Source organism: Monodelphis domestica, chromosome 4, assembly GCF_027887165.1.
Source record: "Monodelphis domestica isolate mMonDom1 chromosome 4, mMonDom1.pri, whole genome shotgun sequence".
NCBI classification, from domain to species: Eukaryota; Metazoa; Chordata; class Mammalia; order Didelphimorphia; family Didelphidae; genus Monodelphis; species Monodelphis domestica.
This window is the reverse complement of record NC_077230.1, coordinates 209,255,719-209,270,386: the sequence shown is the minus strand read 5'-3', so window position 1 is coordinate 209,270,386 and position 14,668 is coordinate 209,255,719. Positions and strand designations below refer to the sequence as shown.

The window sequence follows — 14,668 nt, the reverse complement described above, 5'->3', positions numbered from 1 at the left end:
TCTGCTTATAAAAACACATGTATGCCAATCCCTACTATTCCTCTATTATTTAAGGAAATAAGATTTCTTTATAACCTGTGAGTATACCTGCCAAAACAAGCCCAGGAAATACATGAACATAAATATAAAATACTTTTTACACAAATAAAGTTAGATCTAAATAATTGGAGAAATAGTAATTGTTCATGGCTGGGCAGAGTCAATATAATTAAAACAGCAATCCTACCTAATCTACTTATTCAATGTCATTCCAGTTAAATTGGCAAAAAATTATTTTATTGAGTGAAGAAACAAATAACTTATAGAAGGAAGGCAGTAGAATTTCAAGGGCTCAGGAACAGAATAATAAAGATGTTAAACCATGGGTAGGTGACCATTCTCCTCTCTTCTACAAAGAAATCTTTTTTTTTTTAATTTTTATATTCTTAATCTTTTGTTCTTCCAAGGGAATTATTTCCTATTTTTTCTGCATGTGGATTATTTATTCATAGCTATTTTCATGTTGTTTCCTTTATTAAATTATAAGCTCCTCAAGAGCAGGTAGTCTTTTGTCTTTCCCTTGTATCTCTAGTACTTATCATGGTGCCTGATACACAGTAGTTGATTAATAAATATTTATTGACTGGTTGGTAGGAGTCACTGGGAACGGAATTGGGTCAGCACTCTCTGTTGTGTATCACCAGAAATAGTCCTAGAAAAGAAAATTATTGATAGAAAGGACACTAAGACCCTAAAAGTCTCTTTTATCACAAACTATGCTCTACTAACCCAAATAACTGGGCTCAAGAAACTGAATGAAATACCAGTAATAGATGTTCTTCTCTGGGTCAATGGAAATTGAAAATGTTAAAATGAGTTAACTAAGCAACTTCTCAAATGAAACAGAGACAAATTAGATAGTATGTTGTACATAACTGGCTGTGTAGCATTTTTAAAAACTTAATTCTGTGCATATTTTTCATTTCAGGATACAAAAATACTCAGGCTTGCTCAGATTCTTTTCCTAAAAAAACGACAATTTAGAAATTTTAAAAGTTTTGAAAGTGCCAGTTTCTTCTCAGCACTCTTTTCCTCATCCTCCCCACCACCACACCATTCCAATCAAGGAAGTTCACTGACAGTCATTGTTGAAGTATTCCCCCCTTTGGTACTGGAGAAGGCATTGTTTGGAGTCTTTTCCAGTGTAGCTGGGTACCATGTGTACAATGTTTCACATTCAAGATTAATCACATGAAATGTTCTGAATAAAGAGCCTAAGAGAAGCTGCCCACATTTGCAGTTTCTTTTAAGATACATTACATGCCTAGTAAGAACATACAAAATAAATCTGAATCCCAAGGAAATAGCGTAATCACCACAAGGGGAAATCAGGTATTTACCTGAAGGACTATAACCATCCTTACTTTTCCAGAGTTGTTTGTTGCTGTTCAGTTGTGTCCAACTCATCACGACCCTATCTAGGGTTTTCTTGGCCTTCTCCATCTCATTTTACAGATGAGGAAACTGAGGCAAACAGGGTTCATTAACTTGACCAGATCATACAACTAATAAGTGTCTGAGGCCAGATTTGAACTCAGCAAGATGAGTCTTCCTGACTCCAGGCCCAGCACTTTATCCTCTGAACCTCCTAGCTGCCCCTCACTTTTCCAGAGAGGAGGCATTAATATAGACTTTACTAGCACCTAGGAAATTTTGAAAAAACAATGCCTACAATGTGTAATCCAAACCAGGAACTGTATAATTTTTTAAATTACTTAATATATCTCAATACCAACCAAAATAATTTAGTTGGTTGCATTATTATTAACTGGATTAATTAATTAATTGGCTTATTAATGAACTAGCTGGAAGTCAGAAGGGTCTTCAAAGCTCATTTACTAATCCACTAATCATCACTTTTACAGTTGAAGAAAATGAAGGTCAGGGAGGCTCACATGATTTGCCCACCTAAACTTGGGATTACTTTCTTTCCATTGTACCATACTGCATCCTAAATGGTAGTGGTGGTTTCTTGTCCTTTGAACAATATGCCCAGTGATCTAGCTTGAAGGCAATCTTTTAGGCCATCTTTATTCATCTCTACAAGGTATAAGCCTAATGGAAGGAAGAGTCACTCTCTAGCTATCCCAGAACCTATCCTAGATGGTGGCCAGGAAGCAGGAAAAGGCATTCCCCCCCTAAGCCCTTCACTAACAACTTACTGGGCTTGGAAGAAATGGGGTCATCACCTCCATTCCTCAGGTGAGATCCTGCCATCTGCCCTATCTCAATAGGTCCTTGTAGGTCCCTGGCCCCCATATAGTCTTTGGGTCTTGTCAAGCATCCCAATGACCCCCTTAAGACTTCTGGGTCTTCCCATCTTCACTGCAGCTGAACTTTCCTATAAGTGCTATCTGCTCCTGGAAAACGGAGATTATCTCAATTTCTCTATGTATTTATTCCCAGTGCTTGAAACATAGAGAGCATTTAAGTTCCTGTCCATCTCCAAAATCCAATGATTCTATATGCTGGGCAAACAAAAGATAACCTCACAATAGGAAAACAATGTCCAATCTTCTTACATCAACAGAACACAGTCTGAACTTGTCCCCTATCTTTTTCCTTTATGGCAGCCATTCTATTTACTTCTTCCCTTCTTTTTTTTTAAACTTTTACCTTTTGTCTTAGAATCCACAGTAAATACTGGTTCCAAAGCAGAAGAGTAGTAAAGGCGAGTAATTGGGATTAAGTGACTTGCCCAGGATCACAAAAGTTAAGAAGTGTCTGAGGCTAGATTTGAACTCAAGAAATCTCTGATCTTCAGACCAGACTCTCAATCCATGGAGCCATTTAGTTGCCCTTCTTGGGAATATCATATCATATCATATCATATCATATCATATCATATCATATCATATCATATCATCACATATCATACATCACATCACAACAGCAAAACATAATATAACGTATACAAATCAAAAAGGAGAGGAAAAAAGTTGCAGAATGATCTTACCTGTCTTCCCAGCTCCACTTTCTCCAGTAATAAGAATACACTGGTCTTTATCTTGGTCCCGCAGAGATCTGTATGCTTCATCTGACAGAGCAAAGCTGTAAAAACAAGAAGAAACAACCCTTAGAATTCACTTAATTCAATCCAACCTCTGGTGGTAGTGGTTTGATTCACAGCCAGATGATTAGATACTGAAAATCAACCAGCATTGTTTGGAGGGATAACGTGCCCAGGGATATTTCAAGTACTTTAGAAATCAAGAAAAGACACTTACTAGCAACCAAAATTTGCTGCCTTTGGGTCTAATCTTTTATTAGCAAATCTGAGAAAATAATTCATTCTAATAATAATAAATCACAGATTTTCAAGGTTGCAATGAACTTAGACAGACTCCTAATACAATAGAATACCTGAAAAAGAACCCACCCCACCTCCACAAAGGTAACTGGTTGTCTTTGCTTGTCCATGGCCTCCTGCAGCAGCCCACTCCATGTTTGGATGGCTCTAATTATTAGGCAACTTTTCTTGCTACCAAACCTTGCAATTCGCCCCTGCAATTTCCACCCACTGCTCCAGGTTCTTCCCGCGGAGGCTAAATAAAGTAAATCTACCCCTTATTCCATGTGACAATCTTTCAAAAATAAGATAGTTATGAATATCCTCTCTGGCTTTTCTTTTTTCTAGGCTAAAAAGTTCCTGAATTTCTTTGGACTTGGGCATCACTATTCCAGTTGCTCCTTATCTGGACACCCACCAACTTATAGTCTTTCCTAAACACAAAACTCAATACAACAGTCTAGACTTGTGGCTCACCAGGGTTGAATAGAGTGAGACTATCCCCTCCTTATTCTCCAAAGTTCTCTCTCTGTCTCTGTCTGTCTGTCTGTCTGTCTCTCCCTGCCCACCCGTCTCTGTCTGTCTCTTGGTCTTCAGGTCTAAGGCTAAGGAGCAAAAAGACTAGACACTGGAGGTTAAGTAACCTGCCCAAGGTCATGCAGCTTGGAAGTGTCTGAGGCCAGATTTGAATTGAGATGCCCCCAACTCTAAGCCTGGCTCTCCATACACTGAGCCACCTCGCTGCCCCTTTACTTATCCCTCTCTTAATGAAGCCTAGGACCACATGAGTTCTTTGGCTCACATATGGTAGTGATGATTCATCCTGAGCATGAAGTCTACTAAAATTCTCTGATTTTCAAATTTGCTGCTTTCTAACCAGCCCTCTCTAAATAGTTTGATTTGAATGTGACTTTGGAAAACTTATGTGTAAATTTGTTATTGGAATAAAATAAAGATAAGACTAAAATAAATGAGCAAATTAAATTAAATAGTTTGCTTTGAACCTATCAGTGCATATGTTATTGCCTGGGTAACAGAGGTGCGGTTTAATAGGAACCATTTAACTTAAAACAATCGATTCTGCTATCAAGCACATAATACATTCACAGCTCGGTGTGGTCCTTCCTTGGAGGAATGCTTGCAATCCCAAGGCACAGGAACTAACTACGCTACCCATACAGTGGACTGGTGATGTGGCTAACAGAACATCACCTGCCACTGGAACTTTACCAACAACAGCAAAACATCACTGGGCCTTGTTGGCTAATGGAAGATATCCATAACACTATTTCCAATCATTCCTCCAGCACTTTGGGGTAGAAATGATTATGGTGATTCATTTTTTTAGAACTCTATAATCAGGTTGCTGGGGTTTTGTCCTTGAAAAGGAACATTTAATGCTTCCTTGCACAGCACGACAATATAGAATCATTGTTGATGGTTTTGTAATAAGACTTAGATGCAGATATAGATACACACATACGTATGCATGTATATGGAGTGTAGGTGTAGACATACATATACATACATGTGCACACATACAGTGAGAATTTATTATTGTGTGTCTAGGATCTGGGTCATAGATACCATCCATTCTGCTGCTTTTTGCATTTATTTTGTCCTAAGGAATCCCAAAAAATATTTTTCTTTTTAATGGAAGCTGGTTAATAAATAAGGGTTCTTTTCCTATGTACCTGACCTGTCTACCTGTGGGGATGGTATGGCATGGCACCAATTAAAGTTGTCTTGGGATAGTTAAGGGAGGAGCAGAATAATGAACTCCTAAAAATCTATTAAGCTGGGGGCAGCTGGGTAGCTCAGTGGATTAAGAGCCAGGCCTAGAGATGGGAGGTCCCGGGTTCAAATCTAGCCTCAGACACTTCCTGGCTGTGTGACCCTGGGCAAGTCACTTAACCTCCATTGCCTAACCCTTACCACTCTTCTGCCTTAGAACCAATACACAGTATTGATTCCAAGATGGAAGGTGAGGGTTAAAAAAAAAATCTATTAAGCTACCTGACACAGGTTAGTCACCCCTGGTCTGAGAGGGACCCGGACATCTACATCACTTTATTGGTTATGATGCTGGCCTAACCAATGATTGTGATATAATCAACAAACTTACATTCCTATCCAAAAATCAGTCTCTCAAGATAATTTTGATCAAAACAATATATACACACACATACATACACATGTGTTTCTATGTATTAAATTTATGATCCAAAGGTAAAGTATCTTAGTTTTTCAGTTTTCATTTTTGCCCAGACTATGAGTCTAACAGCTCAAAAGGACTACCAATAATAACAGGCATTAATAAAGCACCTTAAAAGCTTTATATACAACATTATGATCTCATTTGAATTCTACAGCTACCTTGTGAAATAATTACAAGTATCATAAATTTCCTTTTCACAGGTGAACACACTAAGATTCCAAAAGGTCACCAATTCAGAAGCAGTTTCTGAACTGTTTTATATTTTGAGGTTAATGGCATTCATAAAATGATTTCATGTAGTAACATCCCTTTGATACACTTCTTAAATTTTACCCTGAGGCCACTGCATCTGAAATTGTTTTCACATACACATATTCTAAAATATTTTAATCCACCTATAAAGAACTAAAATGAACCCCCAAAAGGTGGTCAGTTCCCTGTAATCTGAGGACAAATAAGGACAAAAAAAGAAGTTAGTCATTACGTATACAATGCATTCTTTTTTAAAAAGAGAAGTATAATTGTCAGTTATTGGATAAAAAAAAAAAGTCCACTAAAGTAACTACCACTACTATAACTATAAAGGACCAAGATCAATTCTTGGCTCAGGCAAATTCTATATGATCTTATGGTATCCATCATTAGGAGTTCTTTTTGTTTGTTGTTTTTAAACCCTTAACATTCTGTCTTAGGATCAATACTAAATAGCATTTCTGAGGCAGATAACACAATAAACATTCACTAAGTTCTCTCTCTTCCAATGTGGGTTATTTCTTGATATCTTAGATATTTAAGGGAGATGTCTATTTTTACAGAGCTTCATAAGATTCATTTCCAAATTGGAATTGTCTTAAAGAAAGAATGGACTCGAGGACAATCTCTTGTGAAAATGTCCCTTACCTCGGTAAAGTCATAGTGCAGAAAATGAATTCTATGAAGTAATAGTATCATTTGAATTCACTATTTCCATCAGTCTAGAATCAATTGTCATAACTTTGAATAAATAATTCAAATACTTCATGAGTTTCATTTTTTGTGCTCATTAGGACCTGACAACAATTCAAAAATTAAATAAAAGGAAGCATCCATCACAAGAACAACTGTTACATTTCTATTATTTCTGAACTATAGACTTGAATTTCATGAAAGTGGGTCCTTTAGGATCTCTGGTCTTATCAAAGTGACTATTCCCTCTCCCTATGTCAATCTTAACTCCTTAAAACACTAGGCCCAAAAGACTGAAGAGCAGTTTTGATGAGTTGTTGTAACATAAAAAAGAAAAGCCAAAAGCTAGAGGGTGATAATTTTGATGATGAGTCTCTCCAAACTGTGGGAATCCAACCTTCAGGCAACACGTAGTCAAACACTCCATATAAACTCTAAAGACAATAGATGCTGACAAATTTCTTGAACTCTTCTCAGCATATTCTTAGAAAGACAAGGGTCCCCTGACTATTACCACCACCACCACCACCACCTCCTCCTCCACCATCACCATCACCACCACCACCACCATCTCACCATTACCATAATGAGGCATGAGAGGAGAAGGACCTCAGTTGAGTTTTTTAATTGTCTTCAAGTTTTCACTTTAAAAATTTTTTAAATGTGGCAAAATGTTAAGGAACACAAAGAATCCTTTCAATCCACCCTTCTTGGAAAGATTAGCATATTTATCCATCACTAAGGCCAACATTTATAACTACAAACCGAGACCACATGCCACTCTCCCAAACCACTATATAATTACTGAATCTAAATAAGTCTTTTAAGAAGTTTTTAAGTTTAAAACAGTTGTGAGCCATATGCTTCCTATTATTTTGTGAGTGTGTCAGCATTGTTATTTACCACACACAAAAATGACGGGTTTCCAGTAATGAAGATAATGTAGAGGGCAAGTGTGCCTTCTCTCTGACCACATCAAGAACACAAAAAATGTGCTCTTGTGTCCTCTAGTTGAGCTCTAAGTATAGGGAATGGCCTTAAGTTAAAGTGCTGCCTTTTCATCAGCTTCTCTTCGGTCCCAGATCATCTCAGAAAGCTACCCATTTGGAGACAAACTCTGTAGCACCAAATATGTCAGCCGTATGCTTCCAGACAGCTGGATCTATCACTTTTAGGTTTCAGGGGTTTGGTTTGGGGCTCATCTGTTACTTTTTGACATCCTGGAATGCTGTGTTGCATGTTCAAAATTGTCTTGCAGATATTTATGTTCTTCCATTTTATTTCTGTTCAGAATGTTAATCTCTACAAAGACTCAGGAACAGGAGAGAAGCACACAGCCTTTCTGTTCCTCCCAAACTTCATGTTTTCTGACTGCCTTCACCTTCTCTCTCAACTCCAAAAACACAAATGATTTTCAGATATCTGAAATAGAGTATAATCCATGTCATCTTCATCTAGCATTTATTATATAACAAATGTTTAGGTTTATTTAAATTTATTGCATACTGTAAAACTTTACTTGTATTACTTTATCCCTAAAGCCTTCTAACATAAGCACTATTATTCCCCCCACTTTACAGATGAGAAAATTGAGGCAGAAAAAAGTTAAGTAGCTTGCCCAGGGTCACATATCTAGTGTCTGAGGGAGGATCTGAACTTGTCATCCTGACTTCTAAGCCCAAGGCTCTATAAAATATCATCTAGCCATCTAACTTCATCTCATTTCTCCCTTAAACTTGAATTCCTTCATCTTTCCCCTACTGTGCTAATGACAACAATAACTATGATGACGATAATGATGATGACAATGATGATGGCTAACATTAATATACCACTTTACATGTTATCTTATTTGGTACTCAAGGCAACTCTTAGAGAAATATGTACTTTTATTATCTCCATTTTATGGATAGGGAAACTGAAGCAGAGAAACATTAAATGGCCTGATTGTATTACACAATTAGGAAGTGTTTTGAGACAGATTTTAACTCGCATCTTTCTGACTCAAAGTCAAGTGCTCTATCCACTGGGCCTTATAGTAAAGAATTAAACTCTTAGATATGTTCAAAAGAACTACTCCTCTGATCCAGCTGCCATCTCTAAAACATAACTTCATTCCTATTGACAATCACCAACCACAGGAATCTTTCCTCAAATATAAAAAAACTCTCAGCATGGTCTTAATCTATTATCTCTTTGCTAATAAATATCCAAGAAAGAGTTGCTGACCATGACATTCTCTTTCAGTCTCTAGCTTCTTTTCTAAAAATTAACTAATTTTTAAAATTCTAAACTTAAACACACACACACACACACACACACACACACACACACAAGAACATTTCCACACATGCAGCAGAACTAAATTCTGCTCATTGAAGCACCTTTCCAAACTTGGCCTTTAAAGAAAAAAAAATTTACAAGAAATCCCCCTATAAATCTGAATCTCATCTTTCAGCTCTTATATTCACATCCTAAAGATTCAATGATTCCCAAACTGAAAATAACAAAAGCAGGATAAATCTCTCTGAATTTAAATTTCATGCTAAGTCCTACCCAAATATTGAGATAAGGCCTTCTTACTACTTCAGGAGTTGAAAATTGTTGTTCAGTTGTGTCCAATTCTTTGTGACTCCATTTGGGGTGTTATTGGCAAAAGTAATGGGACTTAGCATTTCCTTCTCTAGTTTATTTTACAGATGAGGAAACCAAGGCTTTCATGATTTGCCCAGGGTCACATAGCTAGTAAGAATCTGAAGCTCCATTTGAACTCAGATCTTCCTCTTCAGACCCAGCACTCTTATCTGCTTCACCATTTAGTTGCCTACTTTTGCCCATGTACACTCATCCCTCCCTATATTGTAGTTCACTTATTGAGGCTTCACTGTATCAAGGGTTTTTTAAAACTATATATCTAATTCTGTATCACAGAGTTACACTTATCCGGGCACACTACTGGCTGATGGAATGAAAGGCAATCAATCAAAGCACTGTATTCTGTATCCTGGGAGCTGATTGGTGATTATAAGTTAATAAGAGTGTGGAAAAGGTTTATAGGAAAGTGGGAAGGGTTTCTAAAGCCTTAAAATATACATAAATAATAAAATAAACATAATGCCTCTACTTTGCGGATTTTCACCTATCGCAGGGGTCTCTGGAACATAACTCCTGCAATAGGGACCACTTGTACTCACTTCCTCATCCAATCACAATTTCAGCTAAAACTTGAGAATGTTGCCTATTATTTCTGTGCCAGGAGACTTTACTAGCTTCCTGTAACATGTTAATACAAACACATTATATTCGTGTTTTTCCCATTATACAGTCTTCCACTTATAGCCACAATACTTAATGCTGAGCATTCCTAACAGTCCAAATGTCAGAGCAAAAAAAAGATATGGAACAAAATTAGGCTATTCTTTCAGAATAAATAGCAACAGGAAAAATGTATGCTATGAGATTTTTATAAAAAGACATTTATCTACCTTTGGGGGCCTAACTTAGTGAGGCTCTTCATGGGTAGCATGAGAAATGCCAAGGAATTTTATAAATTATTTGTTTGGCAAAAAAATACTTATTTTTTCTTTAACCCAGAAGTTTTAGATATTCATAAAACACAAAGTTGCAGAGATCAACTTTAGATCAGAGTAAGAAAAAACTATTCTAATCATGAGAGTTGTCCAAAAATGGCATGGGATGTCTCAAGAGATAGTGGCTTCCCTGACATTTCAGTTCAGGAACAGGCTAAAGAAAATGATCTGTGAGGTCTCTTCAGGTCTCTTGTTCATTTATAAACAGGTTGGCGTTGCTATAACATGAATACAGTACAACTAAACCTCACCATAAAACTACAAAACAGGGCTACCATGAAACACCATCTGCATTATTCCTGGTACTCTTAGGCAGTTTTACAACATGAGTCACCCAATCTGGCATTATTATGGAACTGACTAAGGATGTCAAGTGAAGGGGGTATGGCAACTTATTAGTAAAAAACAAAAGAATCCCATCACGACTTCCCCTCCTTTTCAAAATGTGGTAATGAGCAAGAACTTGGATATTATATTATCTTAAAATTAAATATTCTTTTTTAATAGAAATTTTATACCCTTTTTTGGGAAGGAAGGGAAAATTACAATCTTTGAACAAATTGAGTAGACAACTTGATACAGTGCCATACAGATTAAAAGCACTCAAAAAACATACCATAATCAAGAAAATCCCATGTAACCAATAACAGATTATAACTATGGTTTTGTGGAATGTGATGTATATACAATGCTTTGCATATAGTACAGTCTATGTTTGCAGGTAGGAAGGGCAGGTCCAAGAGTGTGCTGGCAAATATTTAACAACCAGGAAAAATAAATATGCCCATAACACACTTCTAAGTCCAATCTGTATTGTTAACTTTTTCTCCATCACTTTCTTAAATCTAAACAATCAACAAAACAACAAACCCAGCTCATATTTATAGCTTTTGCTGATTTTCAAGGTGTAAATATTCACACTGAAAACTGTTAAATTAGCCTGTTGGAGCAGGACCAAGCACACCCCTGGTAGGTCTATTTTATAGACTCATTAGACCACACAAAGGGACATAAAACTATGCAGGCCCTCTGACCCAGAAGAACCATTACTGGGTCTGTATCTCAAAGAGATCAGAGATAGGGGGAAAGGACTTACTTGTAACAAAAATATTCTTAGCTTTGAAGTGGCAAGTAAGGGGGTGTCCATGAACTGGGAAATGGCTAAATATGGTTGTAATGGAATATCCTTGTGCCATAAAAAATGATGAACAGAATGAGTTCAGAAAAACCTGGAAAGACCTATATGAACTGATGCAAAGTGAAGGGAACTGAACAAGGAGAACAGTGTATACAAAAGTAACAGAAATATTGCATGATGATCAGCTTCTTATGACCATCATCTGAAAAACAAGATTCCATAACAACCCCTAGGAACACACGATTTAAAAAAAAAACACTATCCACAGCCAAAGAAGGAATTGTTGGAACCTGACTACAGATTAAAGCATGACATCCTTTATTTTATTTCTTCATGAATTTTGTATTATATTTGAGATATATGTCTTCAGTCACAGCACATGGAATGTAAAAATACATATTGCATGAAAGCATAGTGTAACCTATATAAGACTATTTACCTCCTCAGGAAGGAGAGAAGGGAGGGAAGGAGAAAATCTGAATGACAAAAAAGTCAGAGAAACAATGGTCAAAAGTTGCTTCTGCATCTAATTGGAAAAACAAAATTTAATTTTTTTGAAAAGACCTATTAGACAAAGAGTTATAATTACTCCAAAATTTTAGCTTTTATAAAAACAAAATTAATTTTAAAAATTCACAAGCTGGCTACATAAAATAATCCAAAACTAATATAGCAAGACACTTTTAAGTATAGCTATCTTTCAGGACCTGAGTTTTACTTTCAATTTCCTTTGAAGTGATGAAGACATTTGTTATTTCATAGCCCAAATTTCCCTACATTTCAGATCTAACAGGATAACTCCTGGGGGAGGGAGGTCAGAGGTTATTTGGTTCTGCAATCCTTCCAATTTATAGTAGAAGCACCTTTTTCCTATGAGGAGACAGACCTGAATATATCCCAAGACAAACTGACTTTTTCAAAGATAAAATTCAAAACAATTTTGGTTTTAGAAACTAGCACTAAGAAGTAGATAAAAAAAAAGAGAGAGATGAAATTACTACAGGAAGGAATAAGACTAGATAAGATAAGAAAGCAAATGAAAGGGAACAAAGAAGAAAAAGTAATTAAGGGGAAACCAGCCAAAAGGGCTTAAAAATTGCCATTTGAAATTCAGGTAATGCAGTATTTTACTCTATACTTTCTCCCTCAGGGGTGTATGGGGTGCTCAGGGAGGGGTAGTATCTCTGGTATGGAGGGCTTGTCCTGCCCTCCTAGGGCAGCTCTCCAGCCTCTGACCCTCACCTGACACTCAGCTCTCACTTGTGGCTCCTAGTAGCTGCTAGCATGAGGCAGAGGCCAAACCCCGGGCAAAGGCTTCGACAGGCCGGCTAAACCTTGTGAGGGTAGCCATTGGGTTGTCGACCCGTGGTGAACCAGGGCCTTGCTCACCCAGCATGTGAAGACTGCTTTGGCAGAACAGACGGAAGAAACCAATAAGAAGGTTCAACGGCTGAGAGGGCGACGCAGCAAAGCACTGTGGAGTGCTTAGGGCGTGTTGGAGCACAAAGGACAACAGGGCCATCCAATGCAGCTGAGGAAGTCTCCAGGTGTAATGACTTTTCGTGCCACTGGACCCAGGCTTCCAACTCCGAGAGAGTGGGACTGCCTCTGTGCATCGACTCTTCCACTTAAATCTCCTTCATGCACAAGTGTCTTTGTGCACACTCATCTATCATAGATGAAAACGCACAAAGACAATCGTCATCCTCAGTTACCGAGAAACTACTACTACTTTCCCCCTCAAATAGCATGTCATAAATTGACAGGAAAACCTAATCCTAACTTAAATACCCTATAAGATTTCTCAATCTGTTCTAACAGAATCCAAACGGACTCTACAAAGAATAAAAATTATAATAACATAGACCTGGAGCTCAAATGAACCTCAAAGTTCATCTAGTCCAACCCCCACTTTTTTACAGATGAAGAAACTGAGGCTCAAGGAAGTTAGCAATCTCCTCAAAATTCACCTGAATAGTGGGCATTATGGGTAGGATTTGAACAAATATCTGTTGACTCCAAAGCCAATATGCTTTCAAATGAAGCATTCTATTGGTTCCACTTTTCCAGGAAATTTTTTCACATGGACATGAGGAAACTCAGGAGACCATGGGTCCAAAACCTGACATATCTACTTCAATTAGACTCAACAGTATTTATTTAGTAGTATCTACTTAGAAAAGCAGTGAGAGTTTCAACAGGCACCCTAGTTAATTAGATCTCTAAAACATAACCTTTAAAGAATAACAGGTTTAGGCATTTGGCCAGCAATGCTGGCCAGCATTCACATCTCTTAAGAGAATAGGCACAATGGTGAGACACAGATCCACCAAAAGGTCGAACATAATAATGGCATAAAGCTGGTCACAGCAATGTTATTTGGAGTATGACTCTACCTTATTTTATTTTGGGGGGGAGAAAAAGTGGTGACCAGAAGGAAATAGGTGCATGCAAGTTGTCCAATAAGATCATTTTTAACAAGCCCTTAAGTAATTTCCCCCCTCTTTTAATGCATGTATTCCATACTAAGTCACATTTTCCACAGAACCAGATTCTCAGTCAAAATAGTTCAATATATTTCAATTTATATAAAGAACTGGCTTACCAGTCCAAAGTAAATACTATCCAAACAGAAACTAAGGAAGTATTTCAAAAGCTTTTTACACTAATGCAGATTACTTAAAATACTTTAATAGTTTGGTTTTCATGGTGGTTATTATTATTGCTAGTTTCTAAAACTTGATTTTTTTTAACCTTATCTTTGAAAATAACTCATCAGTTTGGCCCAGTTCTTATTTTAAGTATATCTTAACTGACCTTTTTGTTTTGTGAATAATGTAAAGTTTGTATCTGTTTACTTTAGAAAGAGGTCAATAAAACTGCCTCCCTACCACTCCGTTCTCACAATTCATACAAAAATGTCCTCTTCTGATTTCATCACAAAAAAGATAGCACTGGACCGAGTTGTTTGAATGCTGTCTCCCCCGTCAGAATGTGAGCTCCTTGAGGGCAGTAGATCCTGTTTCTGTCTTCTCTGCATCCTCAGCAGTTAGCACAGTGCCTGGCACAGAGCAAGCACTTCATAAATGTGCTTATTTGATTGGCTCCCAAGAGTCATAAGGTTGGCTAACCAACAATCATTATTAATAAGGCTTCATAATGGACAAAAAGACTTGTACAAAAATATTCATAGCTGCGCTCTTTGTGGTGGCCAAAAATTGGAAAATGAGGGGATGCCCATCAATTGGGGAATGGCTGAACAAATTGTGGTATATGTTGGTGATGGAATACTATTGCGCTCAAAGGAATAATAAAGTGGAGGATTTCCATGTGAACTGGAACAACCTCCAGGAAGTGATGCAGAGCGAGAGGAGCAGAACCAGGAGAACATTGTACACAGAGACTGATACACTGTGGTATAATCGAATATAATGGACTTCTCCATTAGT

General features: G+C 37.3%; 1 protein-coding gene across 6 annotated transcripts in view; it reads right to left on the bottom strand.

Annotated features, from left to right (window-relative positions):
* The window catches only part of MYO1B (myosin IB), a 216,202-nt gene that overhangs the window by 108,000 nt on the left and 93,534 nt on the right, over positions 1 to 14,668 (bottom strand). For all 6 annotated transcript variants that reach the window (XM_001369531.4, XM_056794136.1, XM_001369564.4 and 3 more), the window contains exon 4: positions 2,996 to 3,090. In XM_001369531.4, the coding sequence (XP_001369568.1) occupies positions 2,996 to 3,090 (95 nt within the window). The remainder of the gene's footprint in view (positions 1 to 2,995; positions 3,091 to 14,668) is intronic.